General features: G+C 45.8%; 1 protein-coding gene across 2 annotated transcripts in view; it reads left to right on the forward strand.

Moving 5' to 3' along the window:
• The window catches only part of SATB2 (SATB homeobox 2), a 200,700-nt gene that overhangs the window by 64,482 nt on the left and 121,693 nt on the right, over positions 1 to 14,525 (forward strand). For both annotated transcript variants that reach the window (XM_044304314.1, XM_044304316.1), the window contains exons 4-5: positions 2,569 to 2,695; positions 3,255 to 3,378. In XM_044304314.1, coding sequence (XP_044160249.1) covers positions 2,569 to 2,695; positions 3,255 to 3,378 — 251 coding nt within the window. The remainder of the gene's footprint in view (positions 1 to 2,568; positions 2,696 to 3,254; positions 3,379 to 14,525) is intronic.

Below are 14,525 nucleotides of genomic sequence, written 5' to 3' on the forward strand. Positions count from 1 at the left end.
TATCTGCTCTCCTACTTTTCCAAGATGGCTGGACCATTGTACAAAGCAAGCACTTTTATCTTTTGTGTCATCCCTATCTCCTCATAGATTGTAAGCTCTTGTGAGCAGGGCCCTGATTCTTCTTCTTGTAATTATTGACTTGTCTGTTGCTATGTTATTCAGTGTCGAACTGTGGTGCCTAGGGCCCACCAGTAAATTTTATTCTGGGGGCCCACTCTACAGCTATATACAAATCTTACCTGCTCACACAGCGACAGACAGCAGCATGACGTTACAAGATGATTGATTATAGGTGTCCCTGCACTGACTTTGAGATGGCAGGTCCCTGGGGAAAGAGGATGCTAGCTGGTCTGCCTTCTATACCTAGAATTTATCTCAAGCACCTAATCCATCTATAATGATGAACTGAGTATTTTCTGTCAGCATAGGCTGGTTGAGGTGCTGTATACTGCCCTCAGTCTACTGTATCATGTGCTACTTGAGCAAGGAGTGGAGGCCTAGGGGCCCACCTTGCTCAGGGGCCCACCGGTGGATTCACCTGTTTCCCTGTGGGACATTCTGAGCCTGATGCTATTTATGAATGTTTGCACATGAACTCCTGAACTGTAAAGAGCTGTGAAATATGTTGGCGCTACATAAATAAAGATTATTTATGTATATGTTACTTCTGAATGCCAAAAGCAGCATTTCCTCAATTCTCCCATAGTGTTTATCTATCTATCCATCTATCTATGTATCTATCCATCTATCTATCTCTCTCTCTCTCTCTATACATATATATATATATATATATATATATATATATATATTGTGGGGTTTCGCTCTGGTAGAAAGGGTAAGTGGGCGCAGTACAGAGGCAAAATACAAGTTCTTAACTCAAAACGTCAGTGTTTATTCACACTTGAGGCAATTGCACAAAACAGCACGTAACTTTGCAGTCTTGGTGTTAATTCACACACAATGGAAAGTTCATATAACACAAGTCACCTTGCTGACAGTTATGCCTCCAGCCACAGCAGGCTTTAGGGGGCCTGTTACCCCAGCTCTCAGCCCTCCAGCACGGCACAAAGCCTCAGATCCCTAAAACAGAGACATCTCTGCTGAATCCAGCTGCCTATTTAAGGACAGCCAGGTGCTGCCAAAACCCGGCCTGGACCGTGAGGAGTAGTCACCCACCCAGCACTTTGACTACTCCCAGTAAGAGCCGTCCCGGATCAGCTATTTCCAGCCATACTAGCTAGCAAGGTGTCAAACAGCAACTGCTGCTGACACAGAAAACTGGCTCTTACTCCATCGAGGCCAGGAACCTTGGTGACACATATCTATCATCTACGGTGATTCCTTGTACCTTCATACAATATATACTGCATATAAAGCTTACTCTATTTTCTTTCTCTCTTAACAAAGAAGTGTTATTACGTGTCCAGGAATGGTGCCCCTTGCAGGTACATTTGGGTTATTTAGGAAAATTGAATGTATAAACACTTTAAATATCCTTACACGAAAATTACCCTGTGTTCAAACCTCACAAAATGCTCTTAAGCACAGCCCTAGCTTTCTCTCCTTACAAATGAACACTCTTTTTGTTTCCTGCAGCGGTGCTGCTTTTTTGGCTGAATAATACCCTCCTTTAAATGATACATTTTTATGCTTGTGGTTCTGACCAAAATTATAGTGACTCCCCATCTTGGAATCAGATCTGGAGTTTTTTTTTTCCCTGCTCTCTTGTGTTTCTCTTTAAACCCTCCTGTAAATATCGCCCAAGCCTTTAATTAAAGAGAGACCTTTTTAATCCTCGGGTCTTCAAGTTCCAATTAAATGGTGCCACTTAAGTGTGAGGTCTTTACGGAATTTGTACTATAGGCTTAATAATTAATAAGCGAGAGTAATTGTAACAACCCTTACTGGTAATGACAGGGTCCTGAGGAGACCACAAATATTTTTTTGTGCAGTTTGGTTTTTATATACTGCAAGCTCTCGCCCCATCAACACCTTTTTAACTGTTTGTGCAAATGGACTGCTTCCTGTTACCACTACACAAGGGTGTATAGGGTGGAATTGGCACTGGTAGGGTTAACATATAGATTAAAACTGATGACATTGTGGAACTGGAAGAATGCTAACTTCACTACTACTCAATTATTTCAATAGATCCCTAAGTATGGGCCTCCTGCATTTCTGTGTTGTTAGTGCAACTACTGGATTGTTGACATTTGATTAGAGGAACATTGTCCCCAAACAGTCCTTTAATGTATATGATTGTTTATCTCTATTACTAAGTGTGTATGGTATATATCATAAGGCAAACTCGGGTGACATTGAGTGTGCAGTAGTGCAGAACTGGTGAACAGGGGGATATACTGTCATTCACTTGATTATAGAATACATTAGGCTAAAAACAAAATCCCGTGCCCTAGAGATGAATAATGTCAATTATTACAGCCATAGACAGGTGTCATGGTCTCCTGGGACCATAATAATACTAAGGCAGACAGAAGGGACATAGATCTGAAATGCTTGCAAATGTTATGTACAAAAATACGCCTAATCAACCATCTTCTTTTACAGGAATCATTAAAATTGGACGCTGGAACCCACTGCCTCTCAGTTATGTTACAGATGCTCCAGATGTGACAGTCTCTGACATGCTACAAGACGTCTACCATGTGGTCACATTGAAGATTCAGTTACAGAGGTGAGTAAAGTGCATTTTAGGATAGTTTTATGTAGCATAATGTTAGGCAAAAATCACAGTATTTGGCACCATCAGCAGAATATCTAGGTCATTATGGCAACCTGCATGGGCAATGGTCAGCTCAGTATGGATACTATAATGGACTGACAGCCTCCATTTAGATTTGTCGCAGTTAGGGTCCGCAATATACAGGCACTGGCAGTGTATAATCCTGTACCACGGATGCGGACCAATTGAGTTGAATAGTTTTACATTCCCCAAGATACAGCACAATGTGGAGCGGAGGCATGGATCCGAAGCCCACAAAATAACTATGAAGCTTAACTGTGGGCTTTTGGGTCCGTGCCTCCGTGCTTCCTATGTTTTGCCAAATATTGAGGATTGCAGACACATTAAAGTCAATGGGGTCGCACCACTATGTGGGATTCACACAGCTGGTGCGGCACCGGCACGGACGGCCTATGGTCGTGTGAATGAAACCTAAACGACAGATTTTTGTGTTATATGGTATTGTGCTGTATTTTGTTGTCTCATTTTTGTTTTTTCTTCCTGCTCTTAGTTGTTCAAAACTTGAGGACCTGCCGGCAGAGCAGTGGAACCATGCCACTGTCCGCAATGCCTTACGAATGCTGCTAAAGGAGATGAATCAGAGCACCCTTGCCAAAGAATGCCCCCTTTCTCAGGTCAGTTGGTCTATATCCAAATAAATGTTCCTAATGCATCCGTTATCTTATAATGAGAACCAAAGAGACTGGCATCAATCATTCTTCATAGCCTTCTATGAACATCCATAGATGTATGGACATAGTTATATGGTGCTGGCTGTCACTGGATAGAGCAAACAATATGGGCAGTTGTGCACACAAAGGCTTAATCAATGGTGGAGTCTTAGGCTACATTCCCATCTCCGGCACGTAAATCCGGCAGTCTGTACCAGCAGAGAAACAGACTACCAGAGTTACCATGTCAGCATAGCTGGACACCGCCGGGCACCATTGACTATAATGGGATCTGATTGGTTGCCAGCTTTCTGACAGACAATACTGCTGCATGCAGAAAGTGGGCAATTGTGCCGGAAACCCACCAGATCCCCACTGAATTCTAGTGTAGTCAATTGGGATCCAGTAGTGTGCAGCTATGCCAGATACAGTAAGTCCAGTAGTCTTTTCCTGTGCCAGAACGGTGTACAGGATTTACGTGCCGGAGATATAAACGTTCCATTTTATTGGCTTGGACATGGGCTAGATGGGTTTAAGTGGAGGACTGTGACTCTGCAACCTAAAGGTTAGCACCCTACATATCACCAGGTATGTATTTCTGTCCATACACTGTTGTTAGGTTCCAAAGGCATAGTCAGGGGCGTAGCTAAAGGCTCATGGGCACTGGTGCAAGAGTTCAGCTTGGGCCCCCTTCCCTCAGTGCTTTGTGGCCTTCCTGCTGCCTGAGGGTAGAATTGAAATGGCAACTCTCCCAATGCCAAATTCTTGACCTAAGGCTTCTTTCACACTGGCGTCATGGATTTGGGCCGGATAGGATGCAGGTGCGTCGAGGGGAAAATGCGCGAGTGCAAAACATTTTAATGCGTTTTGCATGCGTGTGAGAAAAATCGGCATGTTTGGTACCCAAACCCGAACCCAGACTTCTTCACAGAAGTGCAGGTTTGGGTTAGGTGTTGTGTAGATTTTATTATTTTCCCTTATAACTTGGTTATAAGGGATAATAATAACATTCTTAATACAAAATTCTTAGTAAAATAGGGCTGTAGGGGTTAAAAAAAAATATATAATTTAATTAACCTCATCCACTTGTTCGCGAAGCCCGGCTTCTCTTCTGTCTTCTTCTTTGCTGTCCAGGAGGAAAAGGACCTGTGGTGACGCCACTGCGCTCATCACATGGTCCGTCACATGATCCATCACCATGGTGGTGGATAATGTCATGGACCATGTGATGAGCGCAGTGACGTCACCACAGGTTCTTTTACTCAAAGAAGAAAAAAGTAGAGAAGCCGTGCTGCACGAACAAGTGGATGAGGTGAGTTAAATTATTATTATTTTTTTTAACCCCTCCAGCCCTATTTTAATAAGCATTCTGTATTAAGAATGTTATTGTTTTCCCTTATAACCATGTAGTTTGCATCCGTTTTTGTTTCCTATGACCTTCTGTCATTTGGGCATGCCTGTACTTCTAGTTCACCAGCAACCAGTTCAGATGCAAGTTTCACCTTCAAAACAGAGACTTCTTTTCCACGGCCTTTGTATTGACATCCCCTGTGCACTTCTCACATGGCAAATTCATTTTGTAAATCCACTTAAAAAGTAAATACCCTGCCATATGTGTGAAATGTTATTATGTGTCCCAATAGGTTAATATGTTATTGTCAGCTGCAGGTTGGAAAGCTGCCTCCCAGGAGTTAGGGCTTCAGGGAAAAAGCCACTTGTTTATTAACCCAGTCCTGCTGCTAAAGAGACCTGAAGAAGACTACCAATTGCAGGTTAACCCTCTCCTGGGAAAACAAACCTAGCATTTAATCTCAGCCATTGTTTTCTTTTAAAAATATTTTAATATGACATTGACAAATGAGGCATATTCAGGCAGGAGCAGCGGAGATTGTAGGGCTCGGTTTTCTTCACATTTGAATATTAAATTTTGTGTTTGCAAATTTGTGTGTGGCATCTTCACTCCGTATACCAAATAAATGAAGTAATATAAAATAAATGAAATAAATGCCTGCAGACAGCTCATGTAGACAACTGCTAAGGGCTGGGTTACAGCTTCGTACAACCTCCCTGTACAGGCTATGGCCACAGAAATGGATGGGGCGTTACTCGGCACTGCCATGCCTCCAATTTCATAGGAAGATATATACACATTTTTCCGTCAGATTGCATTTAAATCCAACAGAAAAAACATGGTGGCATTCTACATCAGATATTGTAGAGGTATTCTCCATATTGCTTCTACAGAAAGAAGAATAACCCCACACGGAACACTCCATGGACGGCTTTTCATAGGCCACACTTCATAAGAAATGTGCCAAATGTATTAAAAGATACTCTGAATGAATGCTGGTGTAGATTTGCGCTATAATTTACACCAGTTTGGGTGTAAATTATAGTAAATTCGTTAGGCCATGGGCCATGCCCTATCCTGCGAAGCTCCACCTACTTTTTTGAAAAAGAGCAAGAGTGACATAAAAAAGTCGCAATTATTTTTTTTTGTAAAATGCCACTAAGACACAATTTGTGACTTTTACATGTCAGAAAACTGGCATACAGGCCCTGATAAATCCCCCCCAAAGTCTCTATGACTCTGTAATATACAGCCATACAACCTCCTACATATGATTCTGCTATGTCTATAAGGCTTAATTTGACAACTGTTGCCCACTATTAGTCTAAAAATGCTGTTTAAACATGATTTTGGGGTCTGATTTGACTCATTGATTTGAGAGAACAAATATCATACTACAATAAAAAATTCTAAGAGCCAAGAAAACCAAGAACACGATCGGGCTCTGTTCATACATTGCAGTTGTCTCACAGTTTTTGCCACAACTTTCAAACATTGTGGCAATATGACCACAATGTGTGAGCACAGCCTTTTTAAAGACTTTCACACGAACGTAAGGGCTCCGTGCCCGTGCTGCGGGCCACATACAGCGGTACCGCAATACACGGGTCACCAGCCGTGTGCATTCCGCATTACTTTAATGGGTCTGCAAATCCGGAGAGGCGATGCAGTGCGGTGCGGAACGGAACCACGGAACGGACTGAAGCACTATGGAGTGCTTTCTGTGGTGTTCCGTTCCATGTTTCCGTTCCGCAAAAAAATAGAACTTGTTCTATCTTTTTGCGGAACGGACGGATCGTGGACCCCATTCAAGTGAATGGGTCTGCGATCCGCATGTGTCAATTTGCGGTCCACAGCACGGGCATGGAGCCCTTACATTCATGTGCAAGAGGCCTAACTCAATCCACAACACAATGGCCAGTGGTGTATCTTGGTTTTGTGCTGCCCTAGGCGAGACTAAACTCGGGCACCCCCTAATATAAATTTGACACACCCCGTCCTGTCAAGGCCAAACCCCTTCCTCTTTAAACTCCACCCCTAATTCACCCCCCTCTAACCACCCAACGGGTCCCAACCCCCTTACCCCATAAAACAACTAAGTAATAGATTTTTTGTGAATTACTGTTTAAGTACTTACAGTTTCTGAAGACAGCAGGCTCAGGGATCAGTGCATTGGTGGCAGGGGCCTGGCCTCAGTGTTCACGGTGACCGTGTGCAGGATCCGTTCTGCACTTGGAGGAGATAAGGCTCACCCTAGCTTTGCCGGCCCGTGACTCCACCTCCATGTGACGTTACGACGGCAACGCGCGGACGCAAAAGGCAGGGGAGGTCGGGAGGAAGTCAGGAGGAGGAGGAAGTAAGTCTTTCAACTCCTTCACTATGCAGCGCCGGAGATGCCGCTTGCATAGTAAAGGATCGGATCGGACAAGGGGCAAAATTTTTTTTTTGCATATTGTGTAACTATCACTAAGCAAACAAGGCATTTGTTTGCCTCGTGATAGATACACCCCTGACAATGGCTACTCAGAAACACCTGATCAGAGGGTGTGTGGGGTGTCAGTCCCAGGACAATCAGATGTTGATGGCCTATTCTAAGAATTGGCCAGCTACAATAAAGGAGTGGACAACCTTTCTAACCTGAATATACATTATACTGAACTTATCTTCCGATGGCCCATAAACACGAACGCTCGGCTAGTATGTCTTCTAAACGAGGAGAGTAAGCCACTGCTAGACACTTCTGGCGGCAGCTGAGGCCCCAAAAATCTCAGGTATGTTGAAATCCACCAGCCTGATCCTTCTCTACCCAACATCTGGCTTCAAGGGAAAGTCAAAAGAGAGCGTTAATATTCTATAAATCTACATTATATTCATTACTTTTAGGCCTCTTTTTCTCAATTGTATTTGCAATCTGTATATGTGGTGTATTTTATGTACCAGAATCAACTGGAAATGTTGATAAATAGGGCAATTCACATTGTCGCAGAAAATCCATCAGTATTTGAAGTCCACAGCATGTCTTACTTTTGTGAGTATTTGCTTTTAAGTAATACTGATGACAACCTGGATGGCATATAATTCAGAATCCGTGCATATTCCGGAGCCGGAACAGAATTCCATGCTCTCGTATGTCCGTGGTGTTTCTGTCCGTGCCTCCGCGCCGCAGAAAATAAATAAAAAACTTGTTCTATTTTTTTAAGGTGTGGATAGATCATGGACCCTTTTAAGTTGAATGAGTCTGGATCCACTGCGGCTGCTGCAAATTGTGGTCCCCAATGCACGGATCGGCCGCACAACGGCTGTGTGCTTGAGGCCTTAGGGAAGAGCTTAGTTGTCACATGACTATGTAAACCTACCAGTTCATGCCTTGTTTTAGTAACAGCAACAGGATATAATGATAACAACAAATAATATAATATATAATATAAATTATATAATAATAATAATACTAATAATAATAATAATAATAAACAATTTACTAAAAATATCAAAAAATGAAGCAAGGCGTGGGCATGCAGTGTTTTTGGTTATCTGAGCAGCACTACATTGTTATTTCGCTGTTCCAGTCATTCGCTATGAAATGTTCAGAAGCAGTATTTATATTTCTAGCAATATGACTGTAAATCCTTGAGTGCTGCAAGGTGACCTCTACACAGGCTGCTCCAGCTTCTCCCTTGTGAGTTCAGCTTTCGACATCTGCTGAGTGGAGCCTGTAGCTGTGACTGCGACAAACTCCACTTAACGGGACTAAAGAATACTCACAGCTTGTAACATAGTTAGGCTTAGTTCACACGAACGTGTGTGATCTGTGGCCGTATTGCGGCCCGCAAATCGCGGCCCGCAATACACGGCCACAGTTCCGTGTGCATTCCGCATCACGGATGCGGACCCATTCACTTCAATGGGTCCGCAAATCCGGAATCGCGGAACGTCCGCACAAGACGGGACCCCTCGGAAGCACTACGGAGTGCTTCCGTGGGGTTACGTCCCGTACCTCCGTTACGCAAAAAGATAGAACATGTCCTATCTTTTAGCGGAAGGGGCGGATCGCGGACCCATGAAAGTGAAAGGGTCCGCGATCCGATGCGGCTGACCTACTGCCGGCGATCGTGCATTGCGGCCCGCTATTTGCGGCCTTACCCACAACTGTTCTCACACATGCACAGGGCCAAGCCATGAACGGGCTCGGTATCTTCTCCTTTTGCCACATCATTGCCAGTTGCGGAAAGTCGATAATGGTAGATGCTCACACTGGATCCATCTGTTTTATCTAATATAGCAGACGAAATGTGAAAGGGGTTCTCCACTCTCTCTACTTATTAGAAGGGTCCCCTGACGATAAGCTGATCACAGTGGCCCACATTTAATAATGTGAATGCACCTATTTTTTCACGTAAACTGTGCCAAAATGTGGAACAATGTAACACATTTAGGATTAGAGCAGGCATACTCAACCTGCGGCCCTCCAGCTGTTGAAAAACTACAACTCCCAGCATTCCCAGACAGTCTACAGCTATCATCCTGCAGCAGGGCCTGGTGGGAGTTGTAGTTTTCCAACAGCTGGAGGGCCACAGGTTGCGCATCCCTGGTTTGTGCTGCCCGTTGCCTTATTGCGGACAGCATTTGCGGTTCTGCAATACACGGGCGCCGTTCCATGGGCATTCCGCATCACGGATGCAGACCTATTCACTTCAATGGGTCCGCAAATCCGGAGATGCGAAATGGTGCGGAACGGAAGCACGGAACGGAACCCTACGGAAGCACTACGGCGTGCTTCCGTGGTGTTTCGTCCCATACTTCCGTTCCGCAAAAAGATAGAACATGTCCTATCTTTTTGCGGAACGGCCGGATCGCGAACCCATTAAAGTGAATGGGTCCGCGATCCGCTGCGGCTGGCCTACGGTCGGTGTTCGTGCATTGTGGGCCGCAATTTGCAGGCCGCAGCACAGCCACGGGGCGCACACATTCGTGTGCAGGAGGCCTTAGAGAAATTATCTGTCCTAACAAGGGTGTGGCCTAATGTAAAAGAGCATGGCTTCATGGGAAAGGATGTAGCACATTGGGGGACATTTCGTGCCAAAACTGTATCTCAATTCTCATGTAAAATTACTTAGGGCCCATGCACACAAACGTGTGTCGGTCGTTCCATGCATTGGGGGCCATAATTTGCGGTCCCCAATGCATGGGCACTATCCATGCGGTTGCCGTAGACAGATTCTACCCATTCAACATGTTCTATTGGATTGCGGACACAACGGCCATGTGCATGAGCCCTTAAACTAAGCCAACCACTACTTGTCATAGAGTCAGAGAAAAGTGTCTGTCCCTGCACCACATTTATCATCCAGCCTGAGCCCCTGTGATAAATCTGGAGGCGGTTTAGACGGCCGGTCTAAGTTTACACCATCTATAGGATTAGTAAATCTGACCCAGGGTGTCTCCCTGTTGATTCCCCCAGGGAGCAGCTTTTAAGGCCTCATGCACACGACCGTTGTGTGCATCCGTGGCCGTTGTGCCGTTTTCCGTTTTTTTTCGCGGACCCATTGACTTTCAATGGGTCCGTGGAAAAATCGGAAAATGCACCGTTTTGCAGCCGAGGCCGTGATCCGTGTATCCTGTCCGTCAAAAAAATATGACCTGTCCTATTTTTTTGACGGACAACGGTTCACGGACCCATTCAAGTCAATGGGTCCGTGAAAGAACACGGATGCACACAAGATTGGCATCCGTGTCCGTGATCCGTGGCCGTAGGTTGCTTTCATACAGACGGATCCGAAGATCCGTCTGCATAAAAGCTTTTTCTGATCTAAGTTTTCACTTCGTGAAAACTCATTTCCGACAGTATATTCTAACACAGAAGCGTTCCCATGGTAATGGGGACGCTTCTAGTTAGAATACACTGCAAACTTTGTACAAGACTGCCCCCTGCTGCCTGGCACCACCCGATCTCTTACAGGGGGATATGATAGCACAATTAACCCCTTCAGGTGCGGCACCTAAAGGGGTTAATTGTACTATCATATTCCCCTGTAAGAGATCAGGGCTGCCAGGGGGCAGACCCCCCCCCCCTCCCCAGTTTGAATATCGTTGGTGGCACAGTGTGCGCCCACCATCGGCCCCCCTCTCTCTATAGTAGTAACAACCATTGGTGGCAGTGTGCGGCCTCCCATTCCCCCCCCCCCCCATGACTTGGAAGCGCCATCGCAGATTCCAATGATGGCCACCATGCTAGAACCTGACAGACCCCATTATAAGTTAGCAGGGTTCGCCTGTGTCATATGGCGGGTCTGGCACTCTGGCATCGTCAGCCCTCTGTTCTTATCATGGCAATAACGTTATAACCACTGGGGCACATTTTTCAAGCTCCCCCCCCCCCCCCCATCATTGGTGGCAGCGGAGTTCCGATCGGAGTCCCAGTTTAATCGCTGGGGCTCCGATCGGTAACCATGGCAACCAGGAAGCTACTGCAGCCCTGGTTGCCATGGTTACTTAGCAATAGTACAACAGTAGAAGATTCATACTTACCTGCTTGCTGCTGCGATGTCTGTGACCGGCCGGGAGCTCCTCCTACTGGTAAGTGACAGTCCTTTAGCAATGCGCCACACAGACCTTTCACTTACCAGTAGGTGGAGCTCCCGGCCGGTCACAGACATCGCAGCAGCAAGCAGGTAAGTATGAATCTTCTACTGTTGTACTATTGCTAAGTAACCATGGCAACCAGGGCTGCAGTAGCTTCCTGGTTGCCATGGTTACCGATCGGAGCCCCAGCGATTAAACTGGGACTCCGATCGGAACTCCGCTGCCACCAATGATGGGGGGGGGGAGCTTGATAAATGTGCCCCAGTGGTTATAACGTTATTGCCATGATAAGAACAGAGGGCTGACGATGCCAGAGTGCCAGACCCGCCATATGACACAGGCGAACCCTGCTAACTTATAATGGGGTCTGTCAGGTTCTAGCATGGTGGCCATCATTGGAATCTGCGATGGCGCTTCCAAGTCATGGGGGGGGGGGTGGAATGGGAGGCCGCACACTGCCACCAATGGTTGTTACTACTATAGAGAGAGGGGGGGGGGCGATGGTGGGCGCACACTGTGCCACCAACGATATTCAAACTGGGGAGGGGGGGGGGTCTGCCCCCTGCTGCCTGGCAGCCCTGATCTCTTACAGGGGGATATGATAGTACAATTAACCCCTTCAGGTGCGGCACCTGAGGAGTTAATTGTGCTGATCACGGCCCCCTGTAAGAGATCGGGTGCTGCCAGGCAGCAGGGGGCAGTCATGTACACAGTTTTTCAGTATATTCTAACCTGAAGCGTCCCCATCACCATGGGAACGCCTCTGTGTTAGAATATACTGTCGGAAATGAGTTTCACGATGTAGCTCATATCCGACAGTATATTCTAACGTAGAGGCGTTCCCATGGTGATGGGGACGCTTCAAGTTATGTTCGGGTGTCCGCCTGGCCTTGCGGAGGCAAGCGGATCCGTCCAGACTTATAATGTAAGTCAATGGGGACGGATCCGTTTGAAGATGACACACTGTGGCTCAATTTTCAAACGGATCCGTCCCCCATTGACTTTCAATGTAAAGTCTGGACGGATCCGTCTGAGGCTATTTTAGAAATGTTTTAACAATATAATGCAGACGGATCCGCTCTGAACGGAGCCACCGTCTGCATTATGAACACAAGTGTGAAAGTAAAGGGACTCCTGACTTTACATTGAAAGTCAATGGGGACGGATCCGTTTGCAATTGCTCCATATTGTGTCAACGTCAAACGGATCCGTCCCCATTGACTTGCATTGTAATTCAGGACGGATCCGTTTGGCTCCGCACGGCCAGGCGGACGCCAAAACGACTTTTTTTTCATGTCCGTGGATCCTCCAAAAATCAAGGAAGACCCACGGACGAAAAAACGGTCACGGATCACGGACCCACGGACCCCGTTTTTGCGGACCGTGTAAAAAAACGTTCGTGTGCAGGAGGCCTAACTGTGATGAAACCTAATAGTAAGCGTTCAATTTTCCCTTAAGCAGAGAAAAGTGTAATTTTAATGATCACAAGTTAGGGCTCATTCACAGGACCTTATGAATGGATCCACATCCGTTCCAGAATTTTGCAGACCACGTGGTTGTGTGAATACGCCCTTAGGCCCCCTGCACGCGATCAGGATTGCGTGCGGATTTTCCGCGCGGATTTGCATGCGGAAAATCCGCACCGTAGGTCATGTACATTGTATTCTATGAGAATTTGAAATTCTCAATGCACACTATGCAGATTTTTTTCCACGCGGATTTTGACCTGCGGTGCGGATTTTAAAATCTGCGACATGTCAATAAATTTTTTTTTTCCTGTCCGGATTTTCTTAATTCACTTGAAAAAATCCGCACGCAAATCCGCATGCAAATCCGCACCAATTAATGCGGATTGACCGCACAGATTTGCCTGTGAACACCTGCGGATTTCAGTGCGGATTCTCCGCACATGAATCCTGAACGTGTGCATGTAGCCTTAGGCCCCTTTCACACGGACGAGTTTTCCGTGCGGGTGCGATGCGTGCGGTGAACGTATTGCACCCACACTGAATCCCGACCCATTCATTTCTATGGGGCTGTGCACATGAGCGGTGATTTTCATGCATCACTTGTGCGTTGAGTGAAAATCGCAGCATGCTCTATATTGTCCGATTTTCACGCGACACAGGCCCCATAGAAGTGAATGGGAAGCGTGAAAATCGCATAGCATCCGCAAGCAAGTACGGATGCGGTGCAATTTTCACGCACGGTTGCTAGGAGACGATCGGGATGGAGACCCGATCATTATTATTTTCCCTTATAACATGGTTATAAGGGAAAATAATAGCATTCTGAATACAGAATGCATAGTAAAACAGCGCTAGAGGGGTTAAAAAAATAAATAAAAAAAATTAACTCACCTTAGTCCACTTGATCGCGAAGCACGGCATCTCCTTGTGTCTCCGCTGCTGATGAACAGGACCTGGGGTGAGCTGCTGCATTAAATACCGGTTAAGGACCTGTGATGACGTCACTCCGGTCATCACATGGTCTTTTACCATGGTGAATCACCCCAGGTCCTGTTCATCAGCAGCGGAGACACAAGGAGATGCCGGCTTCGCGATCAAGTGGACTAAGGTGAGTTAAATTATTTTTTTAACCCCTCTAGCGCTGGTTTACTATGCGTTCTGTATTCAGAATGCTATTATTTTCCCTTATAACCATGTTATAAGGGAAAATAATACAATCTTCAGAACATCAATCCTAAGCCCGAACTTCTGTGAAGAAGTTCGGGTTTGGGTACCAAACATGCGCAATTTTCACGCGAGTGCAACGCATGACAATGTTTTGCACTTGTGCGGAAAAATCGCGCATTTTCCCGCAACGCACCCGCCTCTTATTCGGGCAAAAAAACTGACGCCCGTGTGAAAGAGGCCTTATACTGAATCTTTAGGCCTCATGCACACGACCGTTGTTGTGTTCCGTTCCGCAAAATGGGGTTCCGTTGTTCTGTGATCCGTTTCTGCTTTTGTTTCCGTGTGTCTTCCTTTATTTTTGGAGGATCACCAGACATGAAGGAAAGTAAAAAAAAGTCTAAGTCAAGTTTGCCATGCAAATGATAGGAAAAAAACGTACACGGACGCGGATGACAATCTTGTGTGCCTCTGCGTTTTTTCACAGACCCATTGACTTGAATGGGTCCGCGAACCTTTTCCGTGAAAAAAATAGGACCGGTTATATT

Source organism: Bufo gargarizans, chromosome 8, assembly GCF_014858855.1.
Source record: "Bufo gargarizans isolate SCDJY-AF-19 chromosome 8, ASM1485885v1, whole genome shotgun sequence".
Lineage (NCBI taxonomy): Eukaryota > Metazoa > Chordata > Amphibia > Anura > Bufonidae > Bufo > Bufo gargarizans.